Here is a 20,150-nt window from a genome sequence, read left to right on the forward strand (position 1 = left end):
ATTATTTAAATCCAATATATATGTATTGGGCTAGTCCATTTAATTGGACTACAAATTAAATAATAAGCCTGCTTCATTAGCCCAAGGTCCAAATAGATATTAGCCCATCTTAAAGTCCAGGCTCATGCCACGTATCAAGTGATGTGACGATCCAGGTCAAAGGAACGAGTTAATAAAATCATGTCACGGGGTCAAATGACGTGGCAATCCAAGTCAAATAAGTGAGCCAATGAAATCATGTCATGAGTCAAGAAAGGGTAGCATACCAAGTCAAATCAACAACAAGTAGAGTTGTCCAAGTGTTTAGATGGTATAGGTCAGTTCAAACGGATCAATCAAATCGCAGAGCCACACCACTCCCTACAACTATAAATAGAAGTCCCCATAAAGCTAGAAGACACTAGAATTAAGAACAAGAAGCAAGCAAAGAGCTCGTGAATCAAAGGTTGCAGATTTCTCTACAAGCTACAGGTTCAAGCACTCAAGCTACAATCAAGTTCAAGATGAAAAACGAAGCCAAATCAAATACCAAGGCGTTCGAGATCAAATTACTTGTTCGTGATCAAATCCAAATTCAAGTTCAAGAAAGAGATTCAAGACCAAGCTTTACAAGCAGTTGAATCAAAATCAAAATTAGGCTCACTAAGATACTTTACATTCTTAAAGAATCATAAGAATACCATAGAGATTGTAACACACAATATTTATTGAAATCAAATACTACATTTATTACACAATTTTCTAGTCTTTATTATTTATTGTTATCGCAAGCAATATGCAAATGTGATTTTGCTATACTCAACTGTGACTTATACATCGCAATCCAAAAATGCTGACTTATAAATCAAATGCCCAAATGCGACTTCTAAAGAGTAAACGTCATTGACTTACAAATCGTAACGACCAAATGCGACTTAATAAGCAGGAATCGTTTATCATTTTGTTCTTCCTATATATTTCCCTCTCTGCTTTCTTCCTCCGCAACCTGATCCCAAATCACCACCGCCGCCACCACCGCCCTCTTCCACCGTCAAGTCTCTAGAAAATGTCATCGAGGGTCTCCGTTACAGTATCTCAGGACGGAACCGGCGATTACTGCACAGTGCAAGAAGCAATAGACGCCGTACCGTTAAGCAACAAGTGTCGCACTGTGATTCGCGTAGCTCCTGGTATTTACAAGCAGCCAATTTACGTTCCCAAAACGAAGAATTTCATCACGCTTGCTGGGTTCAATCCCGAAGACACTGTCCTCACTTGGGATAATACCGCCACTAAAATTGATCATCATCAGGTATATCTTCAATTTTTTTTTTTTTGGATTTAAGTTATATACACTGACATAATAAAGATTTTTTTGAGTTTTAGTGTATTGTTAACTGTTATAACATGTTAATGATTATTTTTATTGAGTTATTACCAATGCTTATCTTAGGGATTACATTTCACTGTTAAACTCTTTTTTCTGTTTTAAATTTTTATAGAATAAGATTCACAACTTTAGTATGTGGGTTTGAGTCTCAAGGTCATTAAAAAAGGTTTTTTTTTCTGTGGGTGGGGTGTGTGGGGTGGGGGTACCATAGCATATTTAGTCACTCAGTTATTGGTAAATTATATTTTGGTCCTTGTGATATCTGACTTAGCATATTTAACTTTCAATTAACAATTTAGAACTATAATCTCAGATACTGAGTAGTAATGCAAACTTAAATATGACACATTGGTAATTAAGTAGTGTCACAGTTGATAATTCAGTAATTTTATGAAGGTTCAATGTGCTAAGTTAGATATCACAAGGATCAAAATCATATATTACCAATAACGGGGGAACCAGAAGTGCTATTATCCCTTTTTTTTCTTCGCATTTTGGTGGAATACATGTGATCGATGTATTGACTACATAATTAAGTAAACAAAAAATTATCGATTTTGATAGCATATACAGACATTTTAAAATACTTAATGAAGTTATTAAAAGTGTCCTATCATAACGCTTTCAACTTTTAGTTGAACAAAAGAATTTAACTTGAGATGTGTTAAAGTAAGTGAAAAGAGATATCTATCTTTAATGGTTTTAGTCGGTGTTTGGACAATATTTGGTTGAAGTAAAAAAAAGGAGTATCTGCAATTGAAGTTGAACAACAATATTTGAATGTTGAAGTTGTGTTTGCACATGAATTTCAGAGAGAAAATGTCTTTGATGTTTTGTGGGTAAAAATCATTATTTCACTTGAGATACTCTTTAAATAAGAATTTTTCAATATTTCACTGAAGTTCAGATGTTGATATTATTTGCAAATGATCTTCAGTAGTTTTTGCAAATAAGGAAATATTGTACGGCCAAACGGGATTAAATGTAACGGCATAACTCGATCAGGCATGTTAAACACATGATGGATGTGTTAAAGACATAAATAAGCAAATAAATGTCTGCATCCAGCTTTAGATGAAACAGAAGCATTGGACCTATATTTGTTAAACAGGTGATAGACGTGGTAAGACATAAGTAAATAAAAGTTTTGATCTTTAGCAGCTTAAGATATTAGATGAAACATTCGCATTTACTTCGATATTCATTTCTCCTTCATATGCTTACTATTGCGCTATTCAGTTATTAATTTTCAGTTCGATTGACACGTAGGCTGCAAGGCTAATTGGTACCGGGACATTTGGGTGTGGAAGTACAATAGTGGAAGGAGAGGATTTTATTGCTGAGAACATCACCTTTGAAAACTCTGCTCCTCAGGTAATGTCCTTTTTGCTCTTTACAAATGCTCCATGTAGCTCAGTTTATTATGCTTAATTTCTTTTTGTTCTTTTCCAACAGGGATCAGGACAGGCAGTGGCAATCAGAGTTACAGCGGATCGTTGTGCCTTTTATAATTGCAGATTTCTTGGTTGGCAGGTGTGTATACTACATTACTTATGCACCTTCTGGAAAATCCAATTTAATAGTCAGTTCCCAGTTCCTGCAAGTGTCGATGACCCCATGTCAAAGAAGAAATTTTGTAGCTTATATGTGCTCTGATTTCCCCAAGAGTGATTTCATCTGTTTTAGGATCATTTATAAAATCCTTTCATTTTCCTGCCATGCCCAAATATGTACAGCTGCCTTAATTAATTCCCAGCCAATTTGTCCCCCTTCTGGATGTGTATATCACATTTACTTCTTGGTTACATGGAATATTGTTGCTTAACAAACTCATTTTTCAGTAGCGTCTGTGATTGACGACTTTGAGAGTTTTTACATTTTTCTAAAGAAAATTATTTGATTTATGTCTACAGGATACATTGTATTTGCATTACGGGAAGCAATATTTGAAAGATTGCTATATTGAAGGAAGCGTAGATTTTATTTTTGGTAATAGCACTGCTCTTTTAGAGCATTGTCACATACACTGCAAATCGGCCGGATTCGTTACTGCACAAAGCAGGAAATCTTCTCAAGAGACGACTGGCTATGTGTTTCTGAGGTTTGTGAGTAGTTAGATTGGTTATTATTTCAGAGCTCTGGTTATTTAGAGTTTGAAGCACTTCATTTTGTCTTCATGCTGGTTCTTATGTTTGTCACTCATTCTGTTTGCTCTTTAGGTAAATTTGGTGCAGATCCAATGTTACCTTTATACCAATAGGCTATAAGAAATCGCTTGACATCTAAAACCCTCAGCACTGTTAAGAAACTTTGACTGCCTGACATTAATCCAGTTGTGGGCGATTGAATTTCCCAATCTATGGGATATTGGCTTTCTTTCCTAATTCTCGGGTACATTGCCCTTTCTTTGATATCCGATGTTGTTACATCACTGAGTTTCCACCAATCTGGAATGTTTAGGTGTTGTAAGCATAACTTTTTTTTTTAATAAAGAATGTTGAAAGCATAACTTCCAAAGAAGTCATACTTCAATATTACAAAAGGGAGTCTTTCTGTGATGTTTTCCGGAACTTGAAGGGTTGACACGTATTATGAGTTGAGCAGAAGGAAAAGAAGACCAGAGAAAAAGCACTGTCATTTTGTAGAAGCCAGAAGCTAAGATGGAATGACAGTCTATCACTATAGTGTCATTTCTTGAACTAGACGATAGTCTATTTTTCTTTCAATCCACTGAGGAAAATTTCTAGTTTTGAGTTGTCAAAGGAGCTTTGTGTCTTGATGATTTCTGACTTGGAGTGCTCTTCTGTTTTGCGCTCTCGGTCAAAAGATCTTTTATTCAATATGTTGATTTATTGTTTAAGAGTTGTTTAGCCTTTTCCACAATGTTTCGGTTAGATGATCTTAGCTATAGGCATGGGGTCTTATAGAAAGGCTATACTTCATCATTATCTTTAAGATCTCTCGTCGTTCATTCAAAGGAAACTATTGTTGGAAAATTTCCAGCTAAAAGCTTAAATCTGCTTACTGTGATGCCAAATCCTCAATCTTGTCAAACTTTCACTTATTCAACGACCAGAATTAATTGGGAATTCCAACTTGTGGAGTACTTTTGATAAATCTATAGTAAGCCCATAGCTGTATCTAGATAGATCATCTTGGTTGATAGGCTTGATATTGAGCTTATCTCAGCCGCTCGGCATTAAGATTGTACCTCGCTCTTCGGTTTGATTCACTAAAGATTTTCAATGTCAGATTATTTTCTAGAGACTTTATTTTGCAATAACTTTTTTCCATTTTTCATGCTAATTTTCGTCCTTATTTTTTCAAAACATTTTTCCTGGGATTATGCAGATGTGTGATCACCGGTAATGGAGGCTCTTCATATGCACATCTTGGACGCCCATGGGGGCCTTTCGGGAGGGTGGTTTATGCCTATTGTCATATGGATCACTGTATTAAACATGACGGTTGGAATAACTGGAGCAAGACAGAAAATGAGAGAACTGCTTGCTTCTATGAGTACCGGTTAGTCTTCTGAAATCCTCAATTTACACAAGCTTCAAACAATCATATTTACTACTATTTCACATAACATTTTAGTGATATACTGCATAGTAGAGATTGAGGTAGGAATGATCTATTTCTGGCGTAAACTCCTCCCTAAAATCTTGATGAGACGTGTGCAAGTCGATTCATAAAAGAAGCTAATGAACCCTTATCGGTATCCTATCATTAAGTATCATCTCTAAGGTAGTTTAGCTTGTTGTTGAAACTGTTGCAGGTGTTTTGGACCGGGTAGTTGCCCGTCAAAACGTGTGACTTGGGCCAGAGAACTAATGGATGATGAAGCAGAACAATTTCTCATGCATGGTTTCATCGATCCAGATCAACAAAGGCCTTGGCTTTGTCAGAGGATGGCATTGCGCATACCATATTCCGCGTGAAGCTCAGGTGTCTCGCCTGTACTTTGTTAGATATCTCTTCTCTCCAGATCGACGCCTACAACATCTGATATGAATTTTGATATTCCACGCAATTTAAATAAAATTCTATTAATGTGGAAGGTCAAGTGAGAGTGAGGTTACATTTTAGTGGCTATGTTGCTTTCATTATTGTACCAAGTTAAGCATCTGGGAGAGTATATCTTCTACTATGAAGATCATCTTTTGAGCTTCACCATTGGAAAGAACCCCATACAGCAGTTATGGGGTCGAGATGGTAAAAAATTATCCGCACCAAATGTTTACACCAAAAAGCGTGTGATACATTACCATAGTTAAGTGATTAATTAAGGTGAGAATATGTTAATTAACTATGGTTTAGTGACAACAGTGTGTGTAAGGACGTGTTATGTTTTTCATTAATTGATGTAAACACTAGGGTGCGGGTAAGTGTTTCCTGTAGTTATTATGTCTCTTGTTATTATGTATGTCGTTTGTTCGGAATAAAATGGTGGTACCTAAGTTTTTTAAGTTAATGAAACTCCCTCAATTTAATTTAGAGCCAATTACTCAAATGGTCACTCAACTATTTAAAATTACCTACTAAAGTTATCTTTTTTTTTCGTTTGTAATAATAAAGTCACTTAATTATGCCTATAACACTCATAAGATACTCAACTAGATTCTCAAACTAGTCATTGCCAAATACCTATTTTACCCTTTAAATTATTAACTTTTATCTTCTTTTTATTTTTTAAACTTTTTAATATTATGATTTTTTCCTTTTATATTATAATATGGACTTACCTATAGAATAAATAAATTTTACTTATAAATTAAAAAATAAAAATAGTATTTAAGCATATATGATGTTGCAATAATAAAATATATTAATTAGAATAATTTGTTCTTAATAATGATTTTGATATGAACAACGTAAATTCAAAAATTTATTTACACAATTGAAAAAGAAAATAAAAGTTGTAAAATATATATTCCATGCACGTAATATAAAAAATAATTATTTAAAATAAAGGTATTTTTATAATATGCATTATATATTCTTGAAAAGTGTGTTCAATTATATTATTATTCTGACATTATATAAGCTAGAAAACTAATCTTTTATTTTTATTTTATAAATAAAATATATTTGTTCTATAGGTAAGTCTATAATGTAGATTATTTTTGGTAAGTAATTAATTTTATTACCAAAACTGGTTAGTACAACTCAAAAAAAGAAGAAAATCAACACAACTGGACAACCCTAGTTGTGCACTACATCAGTAACTCATGCACCACAACCCTAGATAGTAGCACCTGAATTCTTCCCTCTGCAGTGCCTTTCAAACCAGTGCAATTCATCAGTCCAGCTCATTGCCTTCCTTGGAACCCCCTGCCATTGTAGTAACTTATCCCATATATATACAGAAACAATACATTTGAAAAATAAATGATCAATACTTCCTGTTCTACCCTACTGAGAGGACAACTCTGATCAACTATCATCCCCCACTGAGCTAATCTGTCTCTTGTGTATAATCTGCCATGTGCCACCAAATTCACAATGAATAGCCATTTAGGAGAGAACCTGGATTATTACATATGAGTCTTCTCCATGCAACTTTTGTGTACTGTGTCATGACCCGCCACACCATCATGCCATGTAGGTGCCACTTGGCGTATATTTTTTCCATGACCCACCACACCATCATGCCATGTAGGTGCCACTTGGCGTATATTTTTTCCATGACCCACCACACCATCATGCCACGTAGGTGCCACTTGGCGTATATTTTTGCCATGACCCGCCACACCATCATGCCACGTATTTGCCACTTGGCGTATATTTTTGCCATATGGAAAGCTTATATAGGAAAGATGCTAGAACTTGTAGGAAAGTTCTAGGGAAATATAGAGGTTTCCTTAGGAAGACCCTAGAACCCTATGGATTTGCTAGGAAAGTTCTTGGAAATTCTAGCTATGTGGAGAATTCTAGAGAGGGGTCTTACTTGTAAATAATAAGGGATTTGTGTAATAATTATTATTCAATCACAAGCCCCTAGGAGACTAGTATATAAATTGGGCTATTCATTTGTAATTCATCAAGCAAAACAATCAAGTTTTCTCTAATACAAAAGCTTCTTTTGGCAATTCTCATGTGTTCTAATATTCCCTTATCGATCTTTAGTGTAGTAAGACTGACTTGGCATAGCAAGAACGTGAGCAAGTTGTCAAGTGCCGCACGTGCGCTTAGTTGAAGACTAAGGACGTGACAACGTGGTATCAGAGCAAAGGTTATGACTAAAGGAATGTTAGAAAGAATATAAGAGATTGCTAGAAGGAAGCTTTGTAAGAAATCATGGTCGGAATTACCAAGGGCGTGGTACTTGCAATAGGGACCAATGTGAAGGTCCTAAGAAAAAGCAGTATGGCGGTGCACGGGTCGCACACGAGGTGTCAGACTTACTTTGGAGGATGGACAAGTACTTTGAGGTAGTCAAGGAGGATGGCGAAGTTGTTAAGGTACGCAACACCTCAATGTACTTGACCGAGGTTGCCACGTTATAGTGGCGTCGAAAGTGTACTGACACGGAGAAGGGGCTATACAAGGTTGAGCCGTTGGAGCAGTTGAAGAAGCAATTCTACCCGATGAATGTGGTGTACGAGGCTAGACGAAAGCTAAGGGAGCTCCGACAGACGACCACTATTCGGGAGTATGTACGCGAGTTCACTACCTTAATGTTGCAAATCACATCATTATCCGAGGAAGATTCCTTATTCTACTTCATGGATGAGTTGCAAAATTGGGTAAAGAAAGAGTTAAAAAGGCATCAAGTAGCGAACATGGACGAGGCCATAGGGGTAGCCGAGTCGCTCGTTGACTTCAAGATGGAGCCTGTCAAGTCCAAAGAAGGCAATGCCGAAAGAGTTAGGGGAGATCATGACAAGGACAACGGGAAATGTATAGCCGAGGTATTACAAGGGCAATAGCAAGGGGCCGTACCATAACGGATATGGGTCCAAGAGAAACGGCAAGGGCCGAAAAACGGTAGCGAGTACGTGCCTAAGGAAGGGTGCTACTTCTATAAAGGTTCACATCGGGCAAGTGAATGCCCAGAGTTAAGGAAGTTTGCAGCGATGATTGAGAACTTTGCTCAGGCACATAAGGGTGATACAGGAGAAACCGCCTGCATTGAGGGGATGTTCTTGGAATCTAAGTCGAAGGTAGAGGATTCCAAAGCCTATCTTGGCGCCATGCAAATGGAGCGTGGTGGTAGCAAGAAAAGTTGGGCGGCCATAGTTGAAGAGGATGGCAAGTTACAAAGTGATGGCACTCTATCGAACTTAGACGAAGCACCGAACAGAGGGGTCAAGTTTGCCAGTAAAGCTGTGACAACGGAAGGCAGCCAAATAGGGAATAGAAGCATGTACCCGATGCTTGAGAAGCTGCTAGACTTGGTTGAGTCATGGGGAGATTCAGGCCAAGAGCAATGAGAGACATCCGATGGGCGGAGGATCGAAGCCATCATTGCTAGCCATCCAAAGTACAAACGGGGCAAGAAGAAAGGTGACTAGTACCTTGTGACTTGGGAAGGCGAACCGCTCCATAGGGCATCATGGCTAAAGGACAAAGATCTCCGGTGATGCCAAGGTGAGTTGCGCACGTACGTGTCGATACTTTGTGCCGAAGGCGGCACAAAATTAGGTGGGGAGAGTGTCATGACCCGCCACATCATCATGCCACGTAGGTGCCACTTGACGTATATTTTTTCCATATGGAAAGCTTACATAGGAAAGATGCTAGAACTTGTAGGAAAGTTTTAGAGAAATATAGAGGTTTCCTTAGGAAGACCCTAGAACCCTATGGATTTGCTAGGAAAGTCCTTGGAAGATTCTAGCAATGTAGAGAATTCTAGAGAGGGGTCTTACTTATAAATAATAATGGACTTGTGTAATTATTATTATTTAATCACTAGCCCCTAGGAGACTAATATATAAATGGGGCTATTCATTTGTAATTCATCAAGCAAAACAATCGAGTTCTCTCTAATACAAAAGTTTCCTTTGGCAATTCTCATGTGTTCTAACATTCCCTTATCGATCTTTAGTGTAGTAAGACTGACTTGGCATAGCAAGAACGTGAGCAAGTTGTCAAGTGCCGCACGTGCGCTTAGTTGAAAACTAAGAGCCTGTTTGGACATAAAATTTGGTTGAAGATTTTTCCAAAAAAATTTTACTTTTTTTCGAAATCAGCGTTTATTCATAAAATTTATTTGAAAAACTGCAAAAAGCTGTTTTTTAAAATTTTCACTCACAAAACTTCAAAAATAACCCAAGCTGAAATTTATGTCCAAACACAAATCTAAATTTCAAATACCATTATCACAAAGAATCACATCAAAGGAGATCTTCTTTAGTCATTCCACTTCTTCAATTTAGAGTTTGGCTTTGAATACCTTCTGTATCTTCCAACATGCTTGTTTAGGTATTTTATTCCACATTGACTCCCCTTTTCCATAATACATATGAATCCACTTTACCCAAAGCCCAAAGGATATCTTTCTTTTTACATAACTTCCGGAGCAATTTACACAATGCTGCTTTATTTCACAGGTTTATATTCAGGAGGTTTATCCCACCTGCAACTTTAGGTATGCAATTTTTTTCCCAAGCTAATAAGGCCTTTTTAGAAATATCTATATTCCCTGTCCACAGAAAGGTTCTACAGATTTACTCAATTATATAGACAAGTTTCTTAGACAACAAAAACAATTGGGACCAATATATTTGTATGGAAAATAGCATTGACTTTATTAACTATAATCTCCCAGACAATAGTCTTGAAGTCCAAGAGCTTATCCTACCAACCATTTTGTCCAACAAAGTCTTGAAGTATATAATGTAGATTAAAAGAAAAAATTATTAATATTTAAAAAGTAAAAATAAATAAAATAAAAGTTGATAATTTAGAGGGTAAAATAAGTATCTGACAATCAAAAGTTTGAGAAATTTGGTTGAGTGACATTCTAATAGCTATAGACATAATTAAGTGATATTTCTATTACAAACGAAAGAAATATGACTTTATTTGAAATTTGACTGACTATTTAAGTAATGGATTCTTTAATTAATGTTTCACTATTAATATGTATGTGAATATCCGTTTTGTTCTATCAAATGACATAAATTACATACTGTGAGGACCTAATTTTTTTATCATACTTGGATTTTTCAACACTTTTTAGTATGTAAATAATTTTAAGTTTCATCTACATATTTTAACCTTTATTTCATTTTAGTAGGTTTTATTTAAGAAAATCAAAAATCATAAAATAAAAAAAAAATTGATTTAAAAATATTTAGTAGGTTTTATTTAAGAAAATCAAAAATCACAAAAAAAAAATTGATTTAAAAATATTTAGCTAGTATTTTTATTTTACACTCTTAAAAGGAAAAAAAATATTAATTAAAGCAACATTCTATGTGACAAGATTTTTTCTTATCTTTTGTAACAAACTCACATGTTCTACCTCAAAACTCACATGCCCATACACACTCTTTTTTCTTGACAGTCAATTAATCTATATACCTACACCTATATAAATTCCTCTCTCTCTCTCTCTCACACACACACACACACACACAAAGGGATGAAAAAAAACTGAAGCCATCATCTTCTTCCCATTAAGAGGGGCATCAGCTTAAGGGAAAAGCCAGAAATCCTCTTTCTTCTCCGACAATAAAAATACTATTTTCCACCGTTAAAGGAGCCTTCTTCCCCAACTGAAAACCAATAGCTTTTCTCCATTGAAAGTGCCTCAAACTTCAGCTCCAAAACACCCCAAACCAATGTGAAGTAGCTAGAAACTCCAGCCAAACACCTAAACTCTAACGTCCAGCCACCCACGACAACCGAGCATCACCCCACGATGGAGTCGAATTGAGGCTTTTAAAATTCGGGGTTCGAAGTTTGCCTTTTCGGCAAGTCTCGAATTTCCGGCGAGGTCAATCGAGTCTGCCGGAGCTTCGGTTAAGGTCTTGTCCATGGTCTGTCGAGTATTAAAATCACTCCCTGCTTAACTAAAGTCCATTTTTTATGAACTCTTAGATTTGGATCTTCATTTTGCTTCATCTTGTACTAGCTCATGTCAAGCTTGAATAAAGCGTGGCCATATTAATATGGTCTTGTATGTTTTGATTTACTCTCTGGTTTGAAATGTTGCCATATTTTCATTTTATGTTTTGGATACTCTACATATTTGTTGGGAAATGCTTTAAATGATCATGATTTGGTTTCTTCTTTTTTATTTGTTAATTTAAATGCAAAAACAATTACAGAAGTTTAAATATATAGTTTGTTAATACGAGAGATAGATTAATTTTTTTGAGATTATATTGTGATAAAGGAATTGCCTTGCAAGATTATAGCTTGTTACAATAATGGGACATGATAGAGTGTAATGATTGTAAGATAAGTGCTGCCGGAAGCAAAAAAGAAAAAGAAAGACGTACATATCTATCCATGTGCCGGCCCCTCAAAGACGTACATATACGTTCTAGTTTGCTTTAGGCATGATTAATAAATTATCATGGCCATGGGTACGATACGTAAACCCCAATTCGAGTGTGTGTTTCACGTAACTTAACCATAAATTCTAATAATAATACTTAACATGTTGTATATCACAAGTGCGTTTCACGTGACGCGATCCGCAATATGTATAAAAATAACAAGTGCGTGACATCGCGACTTGTTCAAATAAGTTTCATAAATACTAAAAGCGGTTAAATAAATAATTAAAAGTGATCAAAGGTAAAATGCACAATAGGTTTAAAACATGTAATAAATTAGATAATTAGGCCAAGTATTAATTGTTAAGCGATCGTGATAAAACCATGGAATTCGGGAGTGCCTCACACCTTCTCTCGGGCTAACAGAATTCCTTATCCGGTCTTTTGTGTTTGCGGACCAAAAATAGAGTCAATTTCCTCGATTTGGAATTTTAAATAAATCGGTGACTTGGGACACCATAAATTATTTCAAGTGACGATTCTGAATTAAATAAATAATCTCATTTCGATTAATGTCACTTAAATTAAAAAAAAACTCCCTATTCCTCGAAAAAAAGGAGGTGTGACACCCACAACTTTAATTTATGATGTTTTCCCCCCAAAACTTCAGCCCCCTATTTCTTCTACTATTATTCTTATACGTAACAAAGATTGTTCACCCCTATGCGATTCCCCTTCCTTAATTAACCCCTGTATTCTTTGGTAACAAGAAAAGATACAAATTTTATCATTGTCTTAATTGGAAATCTTTACCAAAATAGCTGACCTGTTTCATTTTTTTTCTAGTCGGTATATATAAATAATTCACTGATTATATATGGTTGTACATATATTATTTATGAATTACACATTTATTATACATGGGTCAGTTATTTTTAATTTAAATGATAATTGCTATGCGATTATTACATATATTATACATTTGTTCTATTTAGGGGCGGCCAAAGGGTGAATGACCCCAGAATTTTAGAGGCCCCAAATATTTTTTCTAATTTCTATTCGATTCTGTATTTGATTTGGAACTTTGACTAATTCGAATTCGTACCATGTAAAGTCTATTAAAATAAGAATTGCTCCTTAGAAAGATTTTTTTTTTATTTCCATGACTCGAACTTAATACCTCGTGTTAAAGAAGGAAAGATATCATATCCATCCCATTACAATTCTTCTAGTGAGGCCCCAACTCTTTTGTTTTTAGAAAATATTAAGTATTTCAAAGTAGAAAAGTAAAATATTTTATATGAATAAAAGATTACATTTATCATTAGAAAATTAGTAATACACTTTTAAATTCAATTTATTTTTTGTTTTTTCTCATGGTTTTGTCATTGCAACAAGTATATTGAAACATCAAAAAATAATATTCTAATATAAAGTTATCAACTTCTTGAATTGGGTTCTATTACTTAAAGATCAATAATATTACAAGAGAGATTAAATAGTTTATGCAAAATATTATTAAAATTTGTATTATGAAAAAGCTAGAAAAATCTACTTCCAAAAATATATTATTAGTATTTTTTTTTAAAAAAATTATTAAAGTTTGATTTTAGGCCACCAAACTTATTGAGGCGCCCTTAATTCTATTTTTAATTTGAGTTGATTCTTCTTTTACTTTTGGGATTTGTATAAGACGTGCTTAAGGAGTAACCTAATTTATAGAAAAGACCAAGTCAAAGGTATACATTGATGCTAAACCTTAAATTATCCTTCACGTATCCCTTCAAACTCTACAAAGAATCTGCTCCACACTTTTCCCTTTTCCTAAAGAAATATAATCCCCTCTTTCTATTTACAGTATAATATGCCAAAACCAACTATCGTAATTACAACTACTTTATCCTTTCCAAAAATATGGAATCCATTGGCTCTAGTTCCACACCTTCTTCTTCTTCTTCAAACCACCACCACCACCGTCCTCGCCGCCGCTTAACGCCAACTCAACCCCTCGCCGATAGAATATTCCGAGCTCTCAGCCACCACCTCCGCCTTCTCCACCGTTGCGACGCCACTTTTTTCGTCTTAGGTGCCACGTGTAATGTCTACACCGTGATTCTCTCCACCACCCCTTCATGCAGCTGCCCTGATCGTACCACCCCTTGCAAACACATATTGTTTGTGCTTATTAGGTGAGAGCATTTTGTTCTCTCTTCAATTTTCCAATCCTTTTGCTCATTCTTTTTATGAAATATTTAAATATTGTTTATTTTCTATACACTGACATTATAAAATATTTTATCAAGTCACCTAAAATATAATTAAATCCTCTCTAAGTTTAATAGTTACACTTTGCATTTTGTTTCACTCATCATATATTCCTGGCAAGAAATGATTTATGTCCTCCTCCGTGTATTTTTTGGTAATTATATAGGTCATCATCATACATTATAAGTGAATTAAATTGAAATTAAAATTATTAATGCCCTATTATAATATTTGTGCTTAATTATTAGGGTATTGGGTGTATCCATTGATGACACGTGTCTCTATAGAAGGACTTTTCGGCCATGTCAGCTTCAGCATCTTCTTAACTTACCTATTTCAACTGAAGCATTAGCAACCGAAAAAACACGTGGAATGTTTCATCATCTGTTTTCTCAAGAACGGCGCCAAAGGACTTCGCCCGTACAAATAAAGGTTAGCATTAACAACTTGTTTGGATTGTTGTTACAAGTATTATAATGTACCGTATTGTATTGCATAATTTAATGAATACAATATTTGGACATGTTATATTGTTTGTCGTTGTTTTATTATGTCATATGCTAATAATATGAAGAATAAACTTGCAACATTACTAAGAAAAAATAAGATACAGAGTAGAATTATTATATAAAAAAGTAGTGAAAAGGATAAAATCAAGATGAGAGAAAGAAGCAAGTAAACGACATCATCACACCAAATCCGTCGTTCCATAAAGTGGCACTTTTCGTCGTGAATTTAACAATACGATACACTAAAATTTAAGTAACAATCAAAACAAACATTGTATGTAAAGTAACAATACGATACAATACAATAGGTAATAACCATCTAAACAAGCTGTAAATTATCTAACCAATTACTCATTTAAAAATTTAATAGAAAATGCTCATTTTTAATTTTTTAATTATGTTTCAACAGGTCGAAAATGGGACCACGTGTCCGGTGTGTTTGGAAGAGATGAACGAAGAAGAACAAGTTGCTGCTTGTGGGACATGTAAAAACCCTATACATGAAAATTGTTTAATGGCATGGAAAAGAAATAGTAGAAAAAGATTTATTAGTTGTGTGCTTTGTCGTGCACGTTGGAAAGATGTTAGGGCTGAAGAGGGAGAGAAATATTTGAATTTATCTGCATATGTTAGTGGGGGAAATGAAATATTGGAGGAAAATCAAAGTCGTTGTAGGGATTAATTAATTATTAGTGTAGTTTTTACAATCAAAGTCGTTATGTACTAATTTGTTTACTTATTTAAGTTGTTGGATAGGATGTGATTATTACTGTATATAATTGCAAAAGAAATTCAAGTATTTGGGTACGTAAATTTCTTGATCAAGAGAAGGATTTGTACGTTCTAGCTAGCTAGTTTCTTAATTATTATTTATTTGCTACGTACCCATCGTTACTTGCTGCGCCTTCTGGGTATGTGTTGACATTCTCGTGGCGGCAGAAGCTTTTGAATGTAATAATAAGTAATTTATCTTATTTTTAAAATTATAAATTTCATATTTTAAAGCGATTTACCTATAAATATTTTTTGAATCATGTAATAATATTAGCATTATTTACATTGACGGTAAACTCTATGACATTTATTTTTCTCGCTCCTAACACTGTAGAGTTTGAAATACTGCAAAAAAAAGTTTATACTGGTAAATTAAAGGACATCACCAAATGGATAAAGAAGCTCAATGAAATGTCGTTTTAGTACCTTGTGAGAAAAATCTGAAAAAGGACTGAAGATATATATATATATATATATATATATATATATATATATATATCCATGACAGCCGTAACGAATCATGGAAATTAGGATTCATATTTAACAAAGATAAAAAAAAACTAAATTATTCTTCTCTTCTATAATTTAGTTGTAGTTGAACTTAAAGAATAAAGTAAGGATTCATACAACGCGTAACTTATTTGAAACTAAGAGGTAATTAGTAATTCCAGAGTAGAGACGGCTCAAAACAGCTTGATATCGCTCCTAATTCATCTTCACAGCTCAACCATATTGGAGAAGGATAGTCAGCACACACAAAATCATTTTTCAAATCGAACGTGTCATCAAAACTAGTTCCCAATCTAGGCAACTCAATGATTTGTGTTAATTCCTCGGACGTTCTCCCCAAAACTGCCATTGCTGAATCTATTGCTAACAAAGAAGAAGAAGTTGACAGAGATGATGATAAAGAACGACTCGATACACAAAACATCTCGCATTCACGTATGGTTGCACTGCAACTGGTGTGACGTAGATAGTCTACCCTGATGCAAACATCGATTTTATACGAAGAATCAAAGTTTTGCATCGAAGCTGTTTTGGCTGCTGCTGTTTGAATGTCACGGGGGGTTAGTGATATGGGTTTTGGAAGAGAACTTGCAAGCTGTGGGAAGTTGAGGGTTGCACCGTTATCTGTTGAGATATAATATAATTAAATAATATGTTATTGTTCTAACAACTTAATTAAGTTTTTATGTGAGATTATCACACACATAAAAGAATCAATTTTACGTGTTTCACTCATATAAGAATCAAGTTCGCACATAGATGACACGTTGAAGACATATAATTAAGAAAAAAAATTAAAAATTTTCTATGTACAATTCGAAATTGCTTAATTTTGTCATTCATTGCACTTTAGATCCGTTTATATCCTTGCTTTAGCAATTAGTCTCGTGTTTCCCCTTGCCTTATATAGTAACTCAGTGTGAAATAGACGATCTCCACGTGTCCAAATCTTTTGAGAAAAAAAAATTAAATTTACTCTCAACTTTTGATTATAAGTTAAAATCACTCTCAAATTGAAGCTCCATTAGACGACTGGGACAAAAATAAGACTTTTTTCTAATTAAGGACAATATTATATTAGATCAAAAGCTTAACGTATAATAAAGTTGCATAATTTTGAATGGTACAAGGACAAATTTTGACCATTTTTCGTTCAGTAAAAAATAGCAAGTTAATTTTTTTATTTTTTATTTTTTATTACAGAGGAGTTGTGGGAAACGGGAAGGGATTATTATACTAGTGATGTGATTCGAACCCTTCACCTATACTTTACAATTTTACTCATAATAGTACTAGCATTTAAAAAAGTTTTGAGAAATGATTAGTTAAAGGGTAAAACAAGAAAAAAGAATTGTTTTTATTTTAATTTATTAAAATAGACAAGTAAAAGTAAAAATATATTTTTAGTACAGTAAACAAGTAAAAGTGAACGGAGAGAGTAAGTATTTAAGAAATAAAAGAGCGGTGCACTAAACTTCCGCTATACGCGGGGTCCTGTGAAGCGTCGGACTATCAGGGTCTATTACTCAGTCTTATCTTACATTCTTGCGATAAAATATTTTTACGGCTCGAACATGTGACTAATTACCTTTGATGGCTAAAGCACCAACATCATGAGCTCGAGCAGCCATTTCTGGGTTGGGGAAAGTTCCAAGCCAAATTCTGGATTTTTTACGTGGTTCTCGTATTTCTGAAACCCATTTTCCCCAATTTCTCATACGAACACCTCGATATACCTGGTGTTTGCTACTCTCTCGAATTCTTTTTATCTTCTTTGCTTCCATTTTCTTGAAAGGAATAAACAAAAATAAGCTATATATAGAAGAGCATAAAGAATGCAGAATGAAAGAAAGAAATTTCATTCAAGAACAAGTTTTGGTTTGAAGGGGCGAAGTCAAAGATTTGAAATTTATGGGTTCGAAATTTTAATTTCAGGTGTGGATCCACCTCCCGACCTACGGGTTCACGTGAACCCAGTAGATTTTGTCCACATAGTGTAAATGTATTCAAAAAATTTATAAAATATTTATAAATGTTTGAACGTGAACCCATGGAAGAAATGAAGGGGCGAAGTCAAGATTTGAAGTTTATGGGTTCGGAATTTTAATTTCAGGTGTGGACCCACCTCCCGACCTACGGGTTCACGTGAACCCAGTAGATTTTGTCCACATAGTGTAAATGTATTCAAAAAATTTACAAAATATTTATAAATGTTTGAACGTGAACCCATGGAAGAAATGAAGGGGCGAAGTCAAGATTTGGAGTTTATGAGTTCGGAATTTTAATTCCAGGTGTGGATCCACCTCCCGACCTACGGGTTCACGTGAACCCAGTAGATTTTGTCCACATAGTGTAAATGTATTCAAAAAATTTACAAAATATTTATAAATGTTTGAACGTGAACCCATGGAGGAAGAAATGAAGGGGCGAAGTCAAGATTTGAAGTTTATGGGTTCGAAATTTTAATTCCAGGTGTGGATCCACCTCCCGACCTACGAGTTCACGTGAACCAAGTAAATTTTGTCCACATAGTGTAAATGTATTCAAAAAATTTATAAAATATTTATAAATGTTTGAACGTGAACCCAATTACTATTAAAAATTTACTCGAGGTCGTTGCAGGAACCCATAAACATTAAATCTTGGATCTGCCTCTGTACTAATTCTTTTAAGTTATGAGTTCTAAATTAATAATTTTGTACATGTCCAATAAATTTCTTAAGATAACCAAAATTATTGAGTTTGACTGAACCCGTAACCCACACACTAACTCGGCCCCTGAATGGGTGACTATATTATACTCCTGTAAGGGAAAATTTACGGTGTTAGTTATGAGTTTACGTGAACCCAATAACATTATAAAAAATAAAAATATGACCCGTCCATACGGTTGCCGATGGAATTTTTGTCATATTTTTGACGAATTTCGTCGAAAACGCCTGGCCAAAGTTTTCAATTTTTTGTACTGTTGTTACTTATGCTCGGATTCAATACGTATATTAAGAAAGCTGCTAATTATCTATAAATATTGACTATATTATTATTATAATATTAGTTCAAGATTGCTATAGGAGCTCATAAATTTAAATTTTGGATTCGATTCTACTCGTGATAGGCTGCTAGCAATCCCATCAATTTCAACCTTTCAACTTCAAGTAGTAATCAGGTACGGGTCTAGAAGTACGGTTAATTATTAGGCAGAACTTAGTAATTTTTATTTAAATAATATATTTGTGTTAAAAAAAATTATTAAATATATATAAATACTAAATTTAAAATCACTTATTATCGGTTGAAGTGGTGATCAAATTCAAATTCTCATTGAGTAGGCTAACTAAGGAAATAAATTACTTTCTATTTAAAACTCTCATTAAAAGTAAAATATTGGTGCGGTTTTAAAATATATTTTTTCGCTTTCTTAAAGTAATACGTTATCCTCGTCAAAATTATTCTATTTGTTACAAATATCAAGAAATGACAGTTATCCCATGTCTATCAAATAAATATGGTAATGGTACACTTTAAATGCTAGCCATGCAATGTTGTAATTCACTTTTTCTCTCCTAATTAGATGCACTGCCAAATTTTAATACTTGCAAGAAGTTAAGCAAGGGAGGGCCAAAGCTGGTGACTTTTTGCTGAGATTTTTACTCAATATTGTTAGAGGCGGATCCAGATTTAAATTTTATAGATTCAACATTTATGATTTTTAGTATTAAACCTAGTATATTCTTAAAGTTATGGGTTCATCTATATTATTTGTTGTAATTTAAGAAGATTTTCACACATTAATTTATGATCTGCATCGAAAGTTATGAGTTCAATTGAACCAGTCACTTACGTGCTACATACGCCCCTGAATATAGTCGTCACTCAAAGCAGGCAATATATATATAATTTTTGTATATTGATATATGATATACATATAGTATATTTTTATACATAATCAATGTATATCTTTTATATATTTAATTAATGACTGTAATTATTTTTAGCATACCAAATATATTAAAAGTGCTACGTTACCACCTTCTTTACAATTTTCATTAGACAATTCATGTCAAATAATTAGTGTGCTTTTTGGTCAGACTCATACCCTGTCACTGTGTAAGGGGTTATGGCCACTGCATGCATGCGTTACACAAAATAGGACAGAACTAACTTCTTCTTTTTTTTTTTTTTTAATTTCTCACATATTATGCGATACTCGCATTGGAAGTACATGAACTAAGGCATCATTTTGGTTTGATATATAAGAAAATTTAG

General features: G+C 34.2%; 3 protein-coding genes across 3 annotated transcripts; 2 read left to right on the forward strand and 1 right to left on the reverse strand.

Annotated features, from left to right (window-relative positions):
* Positions 1–946: 946 nt before the first annotated feature.
* Positions 947–5,772, forward strand: LOC104092196 (pectinesterase 31). Its single transcript, XM_009597728.4, has 6 exons — positions 947–1,291; positions 2,639–2,743; positions 2,825–2,902; positions 3,283–3,470; positions 4,721–4,894; positions 5,151–5,772. The coding sequence occupies exons 1-6, from the start codon at positions 1,046–1,048 to the stop codon at positions 5,311–5,313; spliced, it is 954 nt and encodes a 317-aa protein (XP_009596023.1). The 5' UTR covers positions 947–1,045; the 3' UTR covers positions 5,314–5,772.
* Positions 5,773–13,684: 7,912 nt separating this feature from the next.
* On the forward strand, positions 13,685–15,413 carry LOC104092195 (uncharacterized). The gene is made up of 3 exons (XM_009597727.4): positions 13,685–14,015; positions 14,340–14,523; positions 15,010–15,413. The coding sequence occupies exons 1-3, from the start codon at positions 13,741–13,743 to the stop codon at positions 15,280–15,282; spliced, it is 732 nt and encodes a 243-aa protein (XP_009596022.1). The 5' UTR covers positions 13,685–13,740; the 3' UTR covers positions 15,283–15,413.
* Positions 15,414–15,996: 583 nt separating this feature from the next.
* LOC104092200 (dehydration-responsive element-binding protein 3-like) lies at positions 15,997–17,741 on the reverse strand. The gene is made up of 2 exons (XM_018769477.3): positions 17,473–17,741; positions 15,997–16,508 (listed from the first exon to the last, which is right to left on the reverse strand). The coding sequence occupies exons 1-2, from the start codon at positions 17,666–17,668 to the stop codon at positions 16,033–16,035; spliced, it is 672 nt and encodes a 223-aa protein (XP_018624993.1). The 5' UTR covers positions 17,669–17,741; the 3' UTR covers positions 15,997–16,032.
* Positions 17,742–20,150: the final 2,409 nt, after the last annotated feature.

This window comes from Nicotiana tomentosiformis, chromosome 1, assembly GCF_000390325.3.
Source record: "Nicotiana tomentosiformis chromosome 1, ASM39032v3, whole genome shotgun sequence".
Taxonomy (NCBI): domain Eukaryota; kingdom Viridiplantae; phylum Streptophyta; class Magnoliopsida; order Solanales; family Solanaceae; genus Nicotiana; species Nicotiana tomentosiformis.